At 45.4% G+C, this 20257-nt stretch overlaps 1 protein-coding gene across 1 annotated transcript; it reads right to left on the bottom strand.

Moving 5' to 3' along the window:
- Positions 1–17349: 17349 nt before the first annotated feature.
- Positions 17350–19399, bottom strand: LOC140271917 (E3 SUMO-protein ligase ZBED1-like). Its single transcript, XM_072367217.1, has 4 exons — positions 18547–19399; positions 18314–18422; positions 17906–18158; positions 17350–17748 (listed from the first exon to the last, which is right to left on the bottom strand). The coding sequence occupies exons 1-4, from the start codon at positions 19397–19399 to the stop codon at positions 17350–17352; spliced, it is 1614 nt and encodes a 537-aa protein (XP_072223318.1).
- Between the last annotated feature and the right edge of the window lie 858 nt (positions 19400–20257).

The following is a 20257-nucleotide window of genomic DNA, read 5'->3' as shown; positions in this document are numbered from 1 at the left end:
CGCCGTTGAAATGACAGCGAAGCATGAACTACGTTTTATCCTCCCCTTCTGACTGTGCAGTGTATGCAGGACCTACAGCAGCAACTGGAAATGACAACACTTCCAAAGGCAGTTTTTGGGATACTTCAGAAATATGGTGAACTCATAAACTCAAAGAAAATCAAAAACAAAAGTATTCTCAGGTGACTGCACGATTGAAAAACATGATCTACAATCATATATTTCATGTTGCTTATCACTAATGAGGGTGGAATCAAAGTACTTAATTACTACGAACTCACGGTAAGCAAAAGATTAGACTTATACATCCACCTAGTTTCGTGGTCGCAGGGGGGCTGAAGCCCATCCCAGCTGTCATTGGACGAGAGGCTAGTCGGCATCATAAAAATAGAGGAGTCAGGGTACACGGGGGACACAGGAGATCCAGAAGACTACGTGGGATGCTGCTGTTTGCTGTGTGTGTGTCACCACATCAAATGTGAGTCACAGATGTCGATGGCATCCTCATTTTAACTGCTGCTTTGTCCCGAAGGACCTCTACAAACAAACAAAGAAACAACAACAAACAAACCACCCGGTCAACCACCTGCGGACACCCTGGAGGTCCCAGAGCAACAAGCCTGGCACCAGGACCTGCACCAACCCACCCACACTGTGGCATGTCCAGGGCAACCCAGCCCCCCCGGGCGCAAGGCAGCGCCCAGCCACCAGGGCCCAGGCCCAGCACCACCACCCACGCCAGCGGCCCGGCCACCCGGTACAGAGCCAGCAGCCACCACCCCAAGGCCCCGCCCCACACCGTAAGACAGCCCCACCCGCAAGCCCCCAAAACTGCCCTCCAAGCCCGACACACAGTCCCCCCCACGACCCGAGAGACCACCAGACGCCCGAAGCCACACAGCCCCCCCCCCAGCACACACCCAACTGCCCAGAGTGACGGGACAGCAACCCACCACCACTATGTGATGAAGCTAATCAGCGGGGACCAGAGACAGGGGACAAGTGAAGACTTTGTTATTTTAAGAAATTCCCACCAGGCTGTCAGAGAGGTGCTGATGTTAATGCTTTTAAAACATTTGTGATTTTTTACGTTTTGACTAATAAGTGGCAGGTCAGAGATTTCCAGATTATCACATAATGCTTGTTCTATATTTATCCATGGTTCATCTATTGGGCTAGGTTTAAACCATTTTGATATATACTGTAACCTATTGGCTAAGGAATAGTGCTGAAAATTAGGTAAATCTAATCCACCACTTTCCTTGGTTTTCTGTAGCGTTTTTAAACTAATACGTGGTGGGGTTTTTTTTCCACAGAAATTTGGAGATGCATGAATCTAGTGACTTAAACCAAGTAGCAGATGGTTTTATGGGGATCATTGAGAACAAATAGTTAACTTTTGGTAGTATCATCATTTTAATGGTTGTAACTCTCCCCATAAGTGATATAGGTAAGGACTTCCAACGAGAGAGATCATCCTCTTTAATAATTGCACATAATTTAGCTTTGTTAGCTCTGAGAGCCTGGAGGAAATGTTTATGCCTAAATATCTAATATTTCCTGACTGTAAAGTGATCGCAGGTATATTCTGGACCCTACAGTTAATGGGCAGAACTGTGGTCTTAGACCAATTGATAGAGTAGTCAGAAAGTGCTGAGAATCTATTTATGAGTGTGATCGTGTGAGTGAGAGACGTCTGTGAGTTCTGGAGGAAAAGTGATACATCATCAGCATAAAGACTTATTTTATGCTCAATATTTTGGGGTTGGATGCCTTTAATATTTCTATCTTGTCTGATAGCAGCTGCTAAAGGTTAGATGAAAATAGCAAAAAGCGAGGGAGAAAGTGGGCAACCCTGTCTTGTACCTCTCTGCAGAATGAAGCATGTAGAAGTTTGATCATTTGTCGTGACACTTGCATTTGGGGAGCTATATAATATCCTTATCCAGTTGATGAAGTGTGACCCAAACCCGAACTTGTAGAACTGGGAGCGCGGCCCTCTGGGCAGCCTACATACCCAAAGAGCCCTGCCCACCAGATGCCACTCACTGCAACCACCCCCCAATAGCTGCAATAGGCACCCCCGCTACCTGGGACCCAACACAGGGCAGGAGGGCCTGATGTCCACCAGGCTCGGGGCCTGCAGCGACCATATTCCGGGAGCTACTGTACCCCCAGAAGGTACCCACCCCGCCCCACCCCACCCCGGAGGACCTCTACAAACAAACAAACAAACAACAACAAACAAACCACCCGGTCACACCGGTCAGACCTTAGAATGACATAAACAACTGGGTCGGACAAAACATCTCTATTAGGGCAGATAGGTCTGGTACATTAGACACCTAAAACAGCACTCACACATACACACACATTGTTTATCACATCCAAAGAACACAACAAGGACAGCAGCTGGCCTGATCATGCCACTCAAAACTGGCCAATTATACTCTGACAAGTGTGAATACAACTTCTGTGAGATAAAGCTTAATATAAATATGACTTGTTTCCGGATAACGGGGCTCGGCCTGATGGATTTCCTGCGGGAGCTCTGACACTCCGATTCCAGCGCTGCAATATACTCTACTTGTGACCACTAATAAATACTTTTTAATAAACGATTTCTACAGCTTATTCTTGGGCTTCCAATGAAAAATTCGGGCTAACAATTGGTGCCGTGACCCGGATTGGCTGACTCTGAGACCGTGTCCGATCGAGGACTTCCGGAGTTGGTTGGAGGGGACCCTTCTGCAGACAATTCAAGGCGCTTAAAACACAAGGTGAGCAGAAAACCTCTTGTATCAGGATATGTGAAATTTCTGCACATTGGTCATTCTAAACTAAATTGTCTGAATTAGGATGTCCTCCGATCACTAAATCAAAAGCACAAAATTTGTGTCTACAGGTTTACTAGGTGGTCATGTGGTGTAAGTTCACCGGGCCCTTAAAGTAATAGAATATGAAGAAATGCTTACGCAAGTTAAAGCTGGAAAAAACACATAATGAGGCCATGGAAAGTACCAAAGTTTAGCTCTGTGTAATGTCGAATCAGGCATTAACATCATGGAAAGTACCAAAGGTTCACACTGTGTAGTGTCGAATCATGCATTAATGCCATGAAAGGTACCAAGGTATGGCCACGTCAAGCAGTAATAAAATGTATATGTTATCAAGATAGTAAACAGGAGATATGGATGTAGAGGGGAGGTCAGGAGTAGTGGGAAGGACTATTACATGAATAAAGGTTTTAAAAAAGACAGGACAAAGGGCTCTGCCACAGGTAAACTAAGTAATTAAGACATAACGGTGGAAGATTAGGGAAAACACGCCATACGAAAGGAGGGGCCCGGGGAGGAGCATCCGCAGGCCCAACTTGTATAAAAGAGGGGAACCTTCAGAAGAGATTTCAGACTTAGCCTGGGCTACTTCTCATGTATAGTTGAATTGTAACTCTGCAATAAACCATCATTGGACCGCGAACCAGCTGAATCTGTCTCATCTTTGATACTTCGTGACTTCTCATCTTTAACTACTGAGTATAGCATAATAGGTAAATTGAACTCCAAAAAAGTCACAACAATTGGCGAGCCAGCTTTCCAGGAGGAAGTGACGACACCGGAAGGCCACGGGCGCTGGTTGGAGGCCAGGAACCCCAAAGGGCCCACATATCCACCAAGAACAGGTGAGATACCAATTCCTTTATTTTTCCAAATTCATGGGGATCCAGCCTCCACCTAAGCTCCAGTGGTCAGAAGGTACTAATACACTATCCTAAACAACCTAGTACGATTAGAATAACAGCTGGTGATCGGTCCACGTGTGAATGATTGTGTGAAAATACGACAAGTGTGGAATGGATAAGCTCCAACAATGCATATTTAACCTATTGATTTGTTTGTGGGCTGTTATGTCACTTACAGGTCTTGGAGTTGTAAGTTATGTGCTGGTAAGGTATATGAAGGGAGAAGAAGGAAGGTTTAATCAGACAGCCCCATTGACTGTCTGATCAAGAAGGTCGCAGTAAGTCAGTAAAGAAAGCAACAAGAAGCTGAGTTGAAACTTTGAAGGACAATCGTGTTTTTTGTCTATGTTGTTGATTAAATAATTGTATTGATGACTAAAATGCTAAGGTAAAGCATAAGGATAAAGTACCGCCTGTGGAAACGTCAACCACCGTGCCTTCTCGAGGGGTGGTCCAAGGCAGGGAAAAACTGTAGAAAAACAGTAAAGTAACTGTTGAAGGAATAGACTTGCAGTTAACAAAAGGATTGATATTTTTCAAAAGAAGTGTTGTAAAATGTACTTATGTTATTGTTAATGTGTAATAAATTAACAAAAGTTAAAGTATAATTGGAATAGTTGTTAAAAGTGCAAACCAGGCGTATGATATAGGTGAAAGGGTGTCTATGTTGTAAGCATAGTGCATAAGCATAAATAAATAAGATATGATCACTAGAAACATTGTAGTGTAACGATTGACACACGATAGATGATATCATCTCTAAAGAAATTTCAATTAAGCATAAAAAAGTTAAAATAATTATTAGTAGAGTGACAAAAAGTGTAACAAAAATTGGGAAATACCAAAGTGCACATATCAGCTCTGCATTGAATAGAGTGGGGGCAGTGGGCAAGAAAACAGGTGTAATAAAAGACAAGATAATAAGTAACCACACTACCCCGAGGACTGCTGTGAACTACCATAAAACATGGGAGCTAACAAAAGTAAACAGAAAAATGAGATAACACCTGCAAATTTAGTCATGGTTACTCATCCAACAAACGGACGCAAAATTCTCAAATGTATTAAGAGTTGGCACAGGATGACATCTGGTAAAAATCGATGGCCTCTAGAAGGCAGTTTTAATCCAAGGTGCTGTGATGAGGTGGAGGAAGAATTAAGAAATAAAGACAAAAGGTATGATGTGACACACATGAAGAAAAAACAGAAGAATGCTGAGCAGAGAGACATCCTACAGTATTTTAGAGTAGAAGCCAGCAGAAACCCCATGTTAAATAAAAAAACAGGCCCCAGACCATCACCTTACAACCCTGGTAGAGTGGGACAATTTGTGCAGCTAGAGCAGAACAGAGCAGGGGGAGTAATTACAGGAACAATAAAGATTACAGTAAACGAGGAAGAGGAAGAAGAAGAAGATAGGCCACCCAGACATAGGGAGGCAGGTGCCTCATCATCATCTCGTCACTACTCAGAAAATAGGCCATGCAGGCATAGGGAGGCAAGTGAATCATCATCTCATCGGCATGCAGATGAGGGAACACATAAGAAAACGACACACAAGACACAGAGGGAGGTAGATGTAGTGGCAGAACCTAAGAAAACAGGATCTGGGAAGGATGGGGGCAAATGGAAAAAGAAAACAATGTTGGAAGAAGAAAAAGACCAAGCAATGGTTGAACAACTAATAACAGAGAGTCAACAGGGTGCGACCGGGCCAATACTGGAAAGGTCAGAAGGACAGGAAAAGGAAGAGGGATCAGAACATTCGATTGGCAAAGGTGAAGCCGGGGACTCACAGGATGAAGATGAAGAGTTAGACACATCAGGAGACGAAGAAGATGAAGACGGGGAATACGAAGAGGAACGTGAGAACCTGACAAGTCAGCAAGCGTGCGGCAAAGAATGTTCGCCACCCCCACGCTCTAAGGCCAAAGAAACAACTTATGATCTTGACTTACTGATGGAGACAGGAAACAAAAGGGAGAGGAGGGAGTTACGCAGCTCCAAACGAATACCTCAGCAGAACTCACAGCGACAACCCTCCTCTGGAATGCACCCGCTGCTGGCCAAAGGACCCAATAACAACTTCAGGTATGTGCCATGGTCATTTATGGATATGATGACACTTGCAAGTAAACTAACTCCTTTGACAGACGGAGCTGACAAATGGATCGAGAAGCTTGAAGAACTCACTGGAGGACTTAAGCTGGCGGGTGGCGACATCAAGGCACTACTGATAAAGACAGCAGGACAGGCAGCCACCACAGAAGTATTCAGGATGGCTGGATATACCAGGTTGGCTATCACACACAAATATGATGCTATAACTTTCGACCTGATACGACCAGAAGTGTGGCGGGCCCTGCGAGAGAAGTACCCTTCACGCATGGATCCAGCTAAATTGGAGAAAGAATGTTTGAAGGATAGTGACAGTCCTTCACAGTTCCTGCATAACTATCAGAGAATGTGGAAGGCGGAGACGGGAAGTGAGTGGGACAGCAATGAATCAACAAAAGCTCTGTTTATGTTGTATGTGAAAAATGCCATGCCAAAAGAAGTACAAGATAAGTTGAATGCGGTGGTGGGGTTGATGAAAATGGACTGGCCGGTGTTCTCTGAGCATATAATACACTATGTGAAGGCACACAGGGCTGAGAAACAGGCCCTGGATGATCAGAGTAAGATGCTGGCTAATAAACTGACTCAGCTACAAATAGGTCAATTGGCAAAGCAGAAGAAGGAGAGGGAGAGACCAAAGCCTCAAGCAGCTGTAAGTGTGGCCGCTCCAGTGGAGGGAGGACCAACAGAAGGAGGGGTAATGCAAGCACCAGTTATTACACCCACCATGTCATCACCTCATGTTCAACAAACATCTGCTGTGCCTAATGTTTACCCCACAGCTCCACCTGCAAGTCAACTCCAGAATCAGCAGATCCCTCCGATCCATGTACACCTCAACCAATGGGGAGGCATCCAGCAGCCTGCAGCAGGAAGAGAACGTGGTGGCCCTCCCATGCAGGGAAGATGGAGGAGGCCCCAAGGACCGTCTGGGGGACCTCCAAACGGGCAATATCAACCACAGCCACAGGAAGCCTCAACAGCACCCTCATTCCAATCAAGACTACAGTGCTGGGGGTGTGGACAGACAGGACACATGCAGAGGAACTCCCCGATCAACCCATGGCCAGAGCCCCAACAACCTGGCTCAGGACCCCCAAGCACTGGAACAGGTCCTAATCCTCAAAACAGTGGACCATGGATGGGTCCAGCAGCACATTGGCAATAGGGAGGCCCAGAGAAACCTGAAGGGGAGGTGATTTTACCAATTTTGACACAACGCCCACATGCTGAGCCCACAATAGATGTAACTGTATATAACCAGCGTCACCAGTTCATGATAGACACAGGAGCCACATACTCCTGTATAGGAAAAGACGGAGCCAACCTTCCCCTCTCAGCGTCGAAGATTCGAACAGTAGGTTTCTCTGGGAAAACACAAATAATACCAATGACTGAACCGGTTCCGTTGAAAATAGGAGAAAAGACAATTTATTCTTCTCTTTTATATTCAGCAGATACACCAATTAATCTCCTGGGAAGAGATGTGTTGTGCAAGCTTAATGCAAAAATCAAATGTACCCCTGATGGTATCTATTTTGAGGTGACTGACGACCAGTCTGAGAAATCTGATAACTTGTCTGTTCCTATGATGCAATTAACAACCCCCACAGGATCTCCACAGATGTCAAAGGACAACCCAGAGGCGCAAGTTTTCTGGATGAAGCTGACAACACTGGACTCTTTCCTTCGTCATGAATGGGAAGCATGGAGACCACTGGTAATGAATCACTATGACATGGCTGAAGAGCCAACACTCCCACTCCACTGCACCATGTTTTATGATAAAGACCAAGTTCACGAAGACTATGAGGAAAGCTGGGATGAAAACATTAACAACAGAGCACTGATTGTCCAGTACGAAGACATCATAGTAGGACCTCAAGGAGCAGCTGCAGCCGTGAAATTTGCAGGAGAAAATGTCAGGGACTGGTTTCAAGTCCCCAACTCCACGCCTCACGTCACTCTTTTGATTGCTGACAAATATGAATCACATGACTTGGGCCCCATGGTTCGAGCTGCAAGACAGATCAAAGATTGGATTCCCACAGACTGCAACCAGATTAGTGTCTCCGCAGATGGACTGTTTTTCAAAATCGCTTTCACACATGCAGATGAGGTAATAGCTGAAAGGGTTAAGGTATCCAGAGAAAGAGTTGGGCTTATGGTAACAACTGAAGAACACTTGACATTATTAGAACAAGTCCCATCCCAAGTATGGTCCCAACACAAGACAGATGTAGGGATAGTGAAATCGGCCGAACCACAACGATTCCATTTGAAACCAGGCATCAGATTGCCGTATCAAAAGCAATATCCCCTCAGACAGGAAGCCATAGACGGTATAAATCCCATCATAACAGGATTAGTGGAGGCAGGGGTCCTCATAAAAACAAACAGTGCATGCAACACCCCCATCTTTCCCATAAAGAAACCAAATGGTGATGAGTACAGACTAGTGCATGACTTAAGGCTAATCAATGCCATTGTCGCAGAAGAAGTGCCCATCGTGCCTGATCCACACACTTTGTTGTCCAACATACCACCAGGCACAAAATGGTTTACGGTGATAGATCTGTGCTCTGCATTCTTCAGTGTACCAGTGCATCCAGATTCCCAACACTTGTTTGCATTCACATTCAAGGGTCAACAATACACATACACTCGCTTGCCACAAGGATTTGTACACTCTCCCTCCATCTTCAATCGCGTTCTTGCACATGATCTCAGTCACTTGGACATACAGTCCACCACCTTGATGTATGTGGATGACATTTTGATCTGCTCCGACTCAAAAGAACAGTGCGAGAAAAATTCCATCGCTGTATTGACAGCTCTGGCAGAAGGAGGACACAAAGTGAGTAAGAAAAAGCTGCAGTTCTGCCAAACGACGGTAGAGTACTTGGGCAGACAGCTAAGTGGGGACAAAAGACAAATTGCACCGTCCTAGCTTGAAGCCATCAGTAAAACGCCTAAACCTCAAACTGTTGGTCACATGTTGTCTTTTCTTGGTATGGCAGGCTACAGCAGGCCCTGGATTTGTGATTACGCTCTCAAAACGGCACCATTGAGAGCTTTGATCCGTGTAGCAGGACAAGGACAACAGTCATCCCAGCTGCAATGGACTGATGAGGCAGAAGTGGCTTTCCAACTGCTGAAAAATGACCTCCAGACTGCCCCAGCTCTAGCCAATCCAGACTATGGCAAACCATTCCATCTCTATGTGGCAGAAAAGCAAGGGTATGCATGCGCAGTATTGATGCAAGAAACCCCAACAGGTAAACAACCAATTTCGTACTACAGCACAAAGTTAGATGGTGTGGAAGAAGGTCTGCCACCCTGTTACCAGGGGCTAGCTGCAGCCGCTTTTGCATACAAAAAGGCCTCTGTGATCACTATGGGCCATCCAATATTCTTGTACACTTCACATCAACTTAATCCTGATGGCTCCTTCACCAAACTACTATCAGTAAGTCTGGACCAGCCTTGTTCTACCCAATTGGCTGAGATTAAAGCACTGACAGCAGCTTGTAAATTAGCAGCTAACAAAAGGGCAACAATCTACACAGATAGTGGGTATGGCTATGGAGTGTGCCATATCAACGCCAGTATCTGGAAACAAAGAGGGTTTGTGCGTACTGATGGCACCCCTGTGGCACATGGACAAGCAGTGATCGAACTGATTCAGGCTATACAACTTCCAACATCGTTAGCCATAGTCAAATGTGCAGCGCATCAAAACAACACCTCACCTGTTGCGGTAGGCAACAATTTGGCAGACGAGGCAGCCAAAGAAGCGACGGGCCAGGCAGTGCAGGGACCGATTCTTTTTGATGAAGATTGTGCACCCATAACAAATCTAGCTTCGCTGATAGAAGCACAGAACAAGGTCTCGGAAGCAGAAAAACGCCTGTGGGTTCAAAGGGCAGCTGTTCGAACATCACACCCCCATCTTGGGTTGTGGAGGGGTTTCCGCGGGCATTTTGTTTTGCCACTTTCTCCGTTGCCGATTGCTATTAAAAAGATGCATGAACCTGAATATTGTTCTAGGGCCCAAGTTATCAGAAAACTGCAAGCTGTGTGGTGGTCGCCGTACATGACACCGATGGTTGATAGAGAACTCGCCATGTGTCCCCACTGTCCGAAGTACAATGTCCGCAAAATGTTCACCCAGCCTTTGGCTCACACTCCCATGCCAGATGGCCCTTTCCGACATCTGGTTATGGATCAGGCTGCAGCAAAATTTCTGTGTAGAGAGGTGTTTCCCAGGTTTGGCATGCCAGACACCATCTCATCTGATAATGGTCCACATTTTGTTTCACATGTGATACAGGAAATGTTCAAAATCCTAGGTATCAAGCAGAAGTATGGATGTGTTTATCACCCACAGTCTCAGGGGTCTGTGGAGCGAGCCAATGGTGTCTTGAAAACCAAGATAGCTAAGATCATGGCTGATTGCAATGGCAAACTAACATGGGTAGATGCTCTACCCCTGGCATTGATGGCAATGCGCTCCCAAACTAATCGACTAACCCATCTAACTCCTCATGAGATGCTTACAGGGCGTCCCATGCAGGACCACTGGAGGGGCCTGCCATGGCTCAGTTGGAACGTGAGTTGGGTGACTATTTACGTGCATTAACTCAAATCCACAGACTTGTGTTCCAACAGGTGAAAGAAGCCCACGGCAAAGACGAGACGCACATTCCCCTGGACGTTCGCGACGTCCACATTGGTGACCTGGTGTTCATACGGGTGTTTAGGCGTCAGTGGAACGAACCGCGTAGGGAGGGACCCTTTAAGGTTGTGCTCACTACTCCCACTGCGTTGAAGGTTGAAGGTAAGCACTTCTGGTTCCACAAGAACCACTGCACCCGCTATAGGCCACCAGACCCACCTGGACACTTTCCAGAACCGTCTGGGTCTGAGCATGCTGAAAGGGCAGCGCACAGCCTCCCTCAGGGCACCAGTTCCAGTCCAACACCGACATCCTCAAGTTCTGACTCACTGTCACCACATGGTCAGAGGAGATCAGCCCGCTTGTCAGCCCGTCGGCACAGACTGCAATCCAGCGACTTGGAGCATTCACATGCTGCTGAGACGCCTGACAGGCCCAGTGACCCCCCTACTGACGCAGGTGTTCCTGCAAGTCAGGTGGTGCCTCAAGACGGCCCACCAGCACCTGAAGAACACCATTCGCAACACACACAGGGTTCTGATGGCGGTGTGGCACGTTCATCAGATGACCCTTCACATGCATGCCCATCACCGCTTTCGCCACATGAGGAAGTACCAGGCCCGTCTGACCCGCACACTTTCACATATCCGCCCACGCCGGGGCGGGACTGGTTTACCTCTGATTCTGACTAGCTGCATGTTGGTGTTAACCCTTTGTGGATTAACAACGGGGGAAATTATAGTGACCGCCACGGCTAATCCTCACACAGTCACCCCGCAACACACATTAGACACATGCACTTTGGCAATGACCACATTAGCCACTGACAAAGGGATAATAGATAGTGACAATGGGGAACTTAAAAATATAATGCATGTCAAAGCAGATATATATGATTATGTGCTAACAGAAGAAATAGGGACCGAGTCAATGGGTAAACATTGGCTGGGATATCCCCAAAACGCGGACTGCCGTGGGGAGGGGACGGTGACCATTCAGGTAAGATGCACCAGAACAATGTGTCAAAACGCACGGACAGGACAGAGCATGTCAGTAGAAGAAGCCAGAATTAACGTAAGATTAATGAATAAAAGACAAAAACGGGACTTGAACAAACTAAGAACAGCACATTGGGACACAAATTTGTTCCAACAATGGATACAGTATTCCATAAGCGACATGTTTGCAGCAAGAAAACAGGAAAAACGAGACTGCATTGCCTGGTATAATGCTAAAAAATTGCCACAAGTCCAGATATTACCAGGAAGTAAGATAGGGGATTGTCCAGACATTTCTAAATGTTTTCCCCACTGTACAATGCACATGGCAGGGGGACTGTCGGGGTGGAGTGCAAACAAGAAGGTCTGCCCCAAAAAGCTCTCTTTTGATGATTATGACACACTAACAGTACTTCCCCCAGTGGTACGCAAGCCTGACGATCTTTTCTTTCCTTTCTGCATAGCACGGGGAGACGAATTGGAGGAGGTTACGCAGAGAGCATCTGCAGTGATGACGGATGCGGAGGGATTGGTGAGATGCAGCAGATTAACATGGTACCCGAAACTAACCACAGGAAATGCCACAGGAACCATTAAAATATGTGAGACCAGTCCAAAAGCCCGAATACAATGTAAACAAATAGTACCAAACGGGGGACATGTGATTTATGAACAAAATTCGTCCTATATAGCCCAGTACAGACTGTTGGATTTGGGAAAGGGAACAGAACCATTGGGAGATATCTTTTGGACTTGCGAGAGTAACGCCACTATGTTACCACACCTACCGGCCAACTGGACGGGCATATGTGCTCCAATAATGTTAACAGGACGTTTATCCTTAATTACACAAGAATCAAATGAAACTGAAATACACCTTAGGAGCAAACGAAGTGCTCCTGACTCCAACCCAGATAAGGAGTGGAATGTTTGGAAAGCATGGGTTTGGAGAGCATCCAATGAAGTTTATATTACCTGGGATCAGATCCCCTTGGGTGTTCCGGATGATAACAATGCTATAGGAGAAGCCTGGATAGAGTCTGGGAGGGTATTAGGCTCGGTTCCATTTACAGGAACTATAGCAAACGCCCAATACATAGCTAGGAACAGTCGGTGGGTTAATCTCCTTTGGTTTAATCAGCAGAGATTTATGAATTTCACTGTCAAAGGGGTGGCACTAGTGCGGGAACAGTTACATGCAACATCATTAATGACCTTACAAAATAGATTTGTGATAGAAACACGCATGGCAGAGGATCAGGGAATTTGTGACATAATTGGGGAAGAATGCTGCACCTTGATCCCAATGCATACAAGCGCCAACGGTAGTTTGACGGGAGTTCTGAAAGAAATGAAGCGGCTGCGAGATGAACATGTAAAAAATTCCAATTGGAATACGCAAATTACAAGCTTTAGGGACTGGCTAAGTAAACTGGGATGGCTAAAATACCTAAAAATGGCTGGAATAGTGCTGGCTGGAATTGTGGTAAATGGTAAATGGTAAATGGACTTGTACTTGTATAGCGCTTTTCTAGTCTAGCTGACCACTCAAAGCGCTTCACTACATGCCGCATTCACCCCACTCACACACATTCATACAGCACGTCTTAGGATATAACTACGTGCTTTCTAAGCATTCACACACATTCATACCCCCAATGATACACTGGGGGAGCAACGTGGGGTTCAGTGTCTTGCCCAAGGACGCTTCGACATGTATCCTGGGGAAGCCAGAGTCGAACCACTGGTGTGCTGGTGGTATTGCTGGTGATCTGCTGTGTCATACCTCTGCTCCGTTTCCTAATATCATGTCTTTTTACTAGCATAACTGGACAATTCCCAGTCATATTGATGCAAGATTCCCTAGACTTGGAAGAGCGCATAGGGCTGTATGAAATGTAGGAAAATAGGTAGGGAGGTAATGGTCGCCGCCTGCTCCCCACAAGGTACGTATTGTAAATACTCACATACGCGTTGTAAATACTCACATGCGTATTGTAAATACTCACATACACGTTGTAAATACTCACGTTCATGTTCGAACTAACACGGACAGCAAATTTCTCATAGGCATGAGGTAATCAGATAAATCACTAAAATTACCATGTCTCCATCACAGACTGTTGGAAATGGCGGAGGCTTTCTTTACCCGCCCACTTGTGGCCGTGGATGACTGGTTTGGTCACAGTTCTAGCAGAGGGGACTACACACACACACCCGTAGGAACACATCCACCCCTAGCTGCCAACCCATTTGTTCCAAATAGGCACCTTGGTGACTCCCAGCAGGACGAGAGACACTTCGACCCGCCGTCAGGGGGGCCTGAGTGGAGCCAGTCCCAGACACCACCAAGGGGGAATCCAGCGAGACCACCAGCAGATCCGCCCGAGATCCAGGGGCCAGCAGCTTACCGCAGACCTCCATCCAACCCGCAAAGTCCAGACGACCCAGAGGATCGAGGACATCCTTCGGAGATCCACATCGGCCAACCCGCAGCTGCGATCCAACCGATGGCAAGACCTCCGTCTGTCAGACCGACCTATCTTCAAGTCGGCCCGGGTGACAGAGCTCATATCTCAACATTCCTGGCACGGCCCTTCAACCAGTACATACAACTCAGTGATTTTAGGGGTGAGATTGGGACCATGACAAAGACAGTCTACTCTGCTCTGCTCTGCGACCTCTATGAGCAGAGCTCTCCAGAAAGTCAGAAGCTCTGCTCATAGAGGCAAGTACAAGCAGAACCTGACTCGGGCAAGAGCAGAGCAAGAGCGACTGACTCAGCAATTAGTCCTTGCCCAACAGACAGCCAACTCTCTGCAGAGACAGGTGGATCGGACACAGGCTGACTATGATCGGGCTCAGCAAACGCTAACACAACTGCGACAAGCCAACACCTCACTTCTCACCTTTTGTCAAAACAGACTGCGGCAACAAATCACTGCAGTCCGTGGCATGGAAGCCATACTGAGAAGGGGGTGGGGGAACCCACTGCACAGCAGGAAGGACCTGCTGGAGGATTAAGACAATAGAATGGGACTATCTGAAGCGGGAAAGTATAACATATTGCGATGAATTAACAGGATGAAAATTATTAATGCAAAGGTAGTAAGTACGGATAAATAATTAGTGCTTGTTTATGGATGATATGGATGATGTTTAAATTAGTAACCTTGCTATGGGAGCATGGTTCCATGATGTACTCCCGAGTGCATAAGCACCGTGAGTTGCTTATAATCCTTATAATCCTATTGCTGCATAGCATTCTGTTGTGTTGCTATATAGCAAAATACATGTTGAAGTGGCGAGGGTATGAACTCTCTGTTGTAAGCTTAGCCTGTGTCATCAGCACAGGCCTGATGAGTGACTTTAAATTGGTACAATTTAAGCATTGTCCTAGTGGCAATGAGTTTAGAGAAAACAATAATCAAAAATCCTTCTATAAAAAAAGGTTTAAGAGGATTAACCCTCATATGTGTGCCAAGGGTTCGCCCTTAGAACAAACCAACGGTAACTAGCTGCCTAAAAATGATTATTTCACAGAAGTTTATTAACCTTGCATGTTCACGTGTGATTGTTATGGTACAATTAGTTTAGTGTTGACATGTAGTACTGCTGCCTTTGCCACCTGGCTAGGGTTTTACCTCCTACAACCTACCTGTGGGGGGATGTTTCCCTGGCCATGTCTGCAAGGGTCCGCTAGGAGCCCGTCAGCTAGGAGCCCGTCAGGGCCGATCACGAGAGCCATCTGGATGGGCCAGTCCCAGGATGGATTTTAAGGCGAAGTCGTACAGCTGTCTTTACTGCTGTTACTTCATCTTCTTGTGATCCTCACTGTGGGATGCATTTATGCTGACTACTTACTAGTGGTGTGGTGTTTTTACCTCTATGATCAGTGTGCTGTATTTATCTGTGTGTGCACGATATCTCCTGTAACGTGGTTTTCTTTGATGGGTGGTCCTTATCAGGACCACAGGGGGGAAATGTGGTGTAAGTTCACCGGGCCCTTAAAGTAATAGAATATGAAGAAATGCTTACGCAAGTTAAAGCTGGAAAAAACACATAATGAGGCCATGGAAAGTACCAAAGTTTAGCTCTGTGTAATGTCAAGTCAGGCATTAACATCATGGAAAGTACCAAAGGTTCACACTGTGTAGTGTCGAATCATGCATTAATGCCATGAAAGGTACCAAGGTACCACGTCAAGCAGTAATAAAATGTATATGTTATCAAGATAGTAAGCAGGAGATATGGATGTAGAGGGGAGGTGAGGAGTAGTGGGAAGGACTATTACATGAATAAAGTTTTTTAAAAAGACAGGACAAAGGGCTCTGCCACAGGTAAACTAAGTAATTAAGACATAACGGTGGAAGATTAGGGAAAACACGCCATACGAAAGGAGGGGCCCGGGGAGGAGCATCCACAGGCCAAACTTGTATAAAAGAGGGGAACCTTCAGAAGAGATTTCAGACTTAGCCTGGGCTACTTCTCATGTATGGTTGAATTGTAACTCTGCAATAAACCATCATTGGACCGCGAACCAGCTGAATCTGTCTCATCTTTGATACTTCGTGACTTCTCATCTTTAACTACTGAGTATAGCATAATAGGTAAATTGAACTCCAAAAAAGTCACAACAGTCACATGTAAAGTATAAACACATAGTCTCACATAGGGAGAGTCATATGTGTCCTAGTTTAGTACAATTTGGCCAAATAAAAGACATAAAATTCATCCTGTCTTCTAAACTGAATAGGAAGTAGATGCCAATGGGCGGGGGTCTGTTAGTCCGCAATTGGCGGCGTGAGTAATGTCTGTGCAATTGGCACTTGGACCGTAAAATCCGCAATCGGTGGTGGGTCTGCATTACTGCACAACAGGCGACGTGAGTAATTTCTGTGCACAAGGGCGCTTGGACCTTTATCTGCAATCGGCGGTGGGTCTGTATTACTTCACAATAGGCGGCGTAAGTAATCTCTGTGCAATTGGGACTTGGACTGTAAAACCCGCAATCGGCGGTGTGTCTGGGTTTTTTTTTTTTTTTCTTTTTCTCTTCCGCAAGCGGCGGTGGTTCTGCAGTTGTTGTGAACAGGCGATACACTAAGTGTTTATCTCTGCATAAGGAAACAGGGATAAGTTTGTTATTTTTCATGAAAATGTGGGGTGGTTTGCTACTTGGTTGATATTTTACTTAGTGCTGTCAAGAGATTAAAAAAAATTTGAGATGAATTAATTATGATCTGTAATTAATTGATCTAATTAATCTATTTTAATCTCACCTAATAGAAATGCTGAAAAAAGCCTTCAACTTGAGGTATTTCCATTTAAAATCATTACATTATTGCAGCAAATCAAAAGAGTGATAAATAACAAAAAAGCAGCTTTATGAAGTAATTTATTGTTTTTAACAGATTTGAACAGATGCTGTACGAGCCATTTACATTCCACTGTATTTGAGACTAGTCCCAAGCACTGCCTGCAACCTTTAGTTTCAAGCTTTTTTCAATCTCCAAATAATTAGAAAATAAAAATAAAATAAAACATCAAATCCATATAAAGTGCTGTAAGTTAACACATCAAAAAAACAGTAACAACACTTTTTAGATCAATAGAAGTACTGGACACTGAACTTGTTGCTTTTCCTCTGCTTCAGATAATATAAAATAAATAAAACAGAACCAGCAATCACAGTGCTGTTAGCACATCAAAAATAGCATTGTTCATCATCACAAAATAAAGTGCTGAAATAACATCAAGCAATCACTTCTAATTGGGGTACAGATGACATGGCAGCTATGCTGACCTCATGCTTCTTATTTCTTCTTCTTCAGCCAGTCGCTGAGACAGACCAGCTTGGTCACATTTTCTGGGAGCAAGGCTGCCCTTTTCTTTTGTACTATGTGGCCTGCGAGACTAAACAGTCTCTCACAAGGGAGAGACTGGTACTTGCGTGCCACGACTGACAGCTTTTCATAGGCTCCTGAGTGAGCATACCACCACTGCAGGGGACAGTCATCAATACTGATGCTGGGCTCTGCTCTGTAGCGCTGCAGCTCTCCGGACTCCATTCCATCTTCTTCTGAGTCAGACCCAAGCAGAAGAGCGCTTCTCCTCTTCTTCTGAGCTGGTTGATCATCCTCTGTGGAGGGCTGGAGAGTAGCTGCTCTTCTAGGCTCTGCTGCTTGGAGCATGTTTTCCAGACTGGTCCACACCTGAATGAATGAATGAATACATAGATGGACAGGTAGATTTATTTTATTTTGTGCAGCACTTTGTGTTGCATTTCCTATATGTAAAAAGTGCTATATAAATAAAGCTTGATTTGATAAAATTGGACTCAATAGTCCAGCTTATCCTTATAGTCTTTACTTGTTCCCTCTTTTCTCTTGGAAGACATTTCAAATCCTTGAAACGTGGATCCAGTGCTGTGGCCACCTTGAACCACGTCTCATTGACTACAGCTTGCCGTGCTTCCAGGTCCCTCTGGAAGGCATTCTTGAACTTCACCACATAGGCTGGATCATCATCAGTGATGTCCATGACACGGTCCAGATGGCGAAAAGCAGGCAGCACTACAGAGCAAGAGACGTAGGCCTCACCACCCAGCAGCTCAGTCACATACCTGTAGAGGTGGATAAGTTTGAAAAATAAACATCGCTGGACATTTAAATTTCCAATTTAATTGCCCCGAGAAGTACTACCTAATTTTCATTCATTTTTGGATGACACATGTGTAGTTTATTTCATTAAAATGGACAGGTGTTTATTTGGGCTTACCTGCATGGTTCAAGCAGGACCTCCAGCCTCTGCAGTTTCCCCCACTCAGCTTCGGTTAGCATGACCCATCTGTGGTTGTTCTGTTGGTCCAACGTAGCCTGGACAGCCTCTCGGATGCATAGGAGGCGTGAGACCATTGCGAGTGTCGAATTCCACCTGGTTGGTACATCTTGTATAAGTTGCTCGCTTTTTTTTTCCAAGTGCAACTTGTTGCTGGTTAAGTTCTGTGGTACTTGCAGGGCTTTGTTTGAAATGGCCAACAATCTTGCGGCACTTTGCTAGTACACCAGCAAACCCACTGCCATCGAGGCAGACTGTGATGGTCCTCTGGAGAATGTGAGCATTGCAGGCGATGTGCTCATATGGAAGGGCTCTCATAGCAGCCAGCATGTTTGCTGCGCTATCTGTATCGATGGTGGATATCTTATTTTCAATTCCCCAGTCATTTGCCACATTGAGGAACTGTTCGGCGCATTTATCAGCAAAGTGCCTGGTTTCTGTTTTCATGACGGTCAGCGCAAACGAGTTGAGGTTCCACTCACCATCAATAAAGTATCCGGTCACCCCCAAATAGCTGTGGTTGCCAGCTGAGGTCCAGTGATCTCCGGTTATAGCAACAAAGTTGGGCGAATCCTCCACCAAAATCTCAAGTTTGTTTTTCTTTTCGCCGTCGTACATCTTGCTGATTTTGGTCGTCACTGTAGTCCTGCACGGTGGCTTGTATGATGGGTCATTGGACGCAGTTTGCAACACCTCTGTTAACCCCTCGTCTTCCACTATGTTTATCGGCCTGCAGTTCATCGCTATCCACTTGGCAAGAACATTCGTCAGCCTGTCGGTCGCAGACTTGCTCATACGCGGGATGTTCTCCTCGAGTTTAGTTTGGCGAAGAGCTTTGCTATAGATCGCTAAATTGCTAACGTTAGCTGTGGCTGCACTCGCGACTGGGTGCTTTGCGTTGATGTGGTAGGCTAAACTTGAGCTACTTCGGTGGTAAGCAAACTCCTTCTTACAAAGAATGCAGATCACTCTACCTTTATCAATGGTGCCGTCGAGGCGTTTGTGAAATGTAAATTTTCCATTCATTGGACCGACAACTCTTACATGCTCCTCCATTTTCAAGTCTCCTCACCTTGCCCAACTACAGTGGGAGCCTATCAGCTTATCCCAAACCATCCAAACACAATGACAGCCAATCAATGTCCACTTCAGGGTGTGACAGACCATTGATTTCCAACCCAAGTACAAGAAGCCCAACGTATAAAAACGGATTTTAAAAAAAGGCAACTGGCATTCAGAAACAGCAAAATTAGAGATTAAAAATTAGATTAACGTGATTAAAAAATATAACGCACTAAAAATCCCTGTAATTAATTAATCTCCATTAACGCGATAATTTGACAACCCTGATTTTACTGTGTTAGTGGAAGTGTATCTAGCAATAGAGACTGCTGGAGAATTCCTACACTGACACAGATCTCAAGTGGTTCTGTAAAAGGGGGCATTGGACTAGAAAATAAAGGGGAATTTAGTTAGGGTGTTACAGAGATTGGTGAATTAAAACTTGTGAAGAGACTGGGAGAATCCCCAGCGATCAAGCGCACAGAGTAAAAGATTGTGTGTAGAAGCTTCTTGGTCGGGTCCAACACTCGGGCATTGCGTCTTTCACCCATGATTAACATGTGAAATAACTGAATATGTCACAAACCTTTGTTGATAAGTGGAAAACATGTAAACCCGGCTCATTGGGGTCGGTTTTATTTGACACGTTGACGAGATGGAAGAAAAAAGTTCCAAGAGAAGACGAAAAAAGAGAGACAGATAGATTTGTAAATTGGACGAGAGAAATGCAAGGGAAAGGAATGTTTGGAGGGTGTGAAAGTGCGCCACCGCAGCTGAGTGATTTCTCCATGTTTTCAAAACAAGCAACAGGCAGTAGGAATC

Source organism: Leuresthes tenuis, unplaced genomic scaffold (assembly GCF_036924035.1).
Source record: "Leuresthes tenuis unplaced genomic scaffold, fLeuTen1.0.hap1 SCAF_16, whole genome shotgun sequence".
Taxonomy (NCBI): Eukaryota; Metazoa; Chordata; class Actinopteri; order Atheriniformes; family Atherinopsidae; genus Leuresthes; species Leuresthes tenuis.
The sequence above is the reverse complement of the archived record's forward strand: the minus strand, read 5'-3'. Positions and strand labels throughout refer to the sequence as shown.

Excerpts from the sequence above, each read along its gene's own strand:
- LOC140271917 (XM_072367217.1), bottom strand. The coding sequence starts at position 19,399 with ATGAATGGAAAATTTACATTTCACAAACGCCTCGACGGCACCATTGAT. Across the intron at positions 18,159-18,313 it reads GTCCTGCTTGAACCATGCAG|GTATGTGACTGAGCTGCTGG; the intron begins GTAAGCCCAAAT and ends CCACCTCTACAG. Across the intron at positions 17,749-17,905 it reads CAAGAGAAAAGAGGGAACAA|GTGTGGACCAGTCTGGAAAA; the intron begins GTAAAGACTATA and ends TCATTCATTCAG.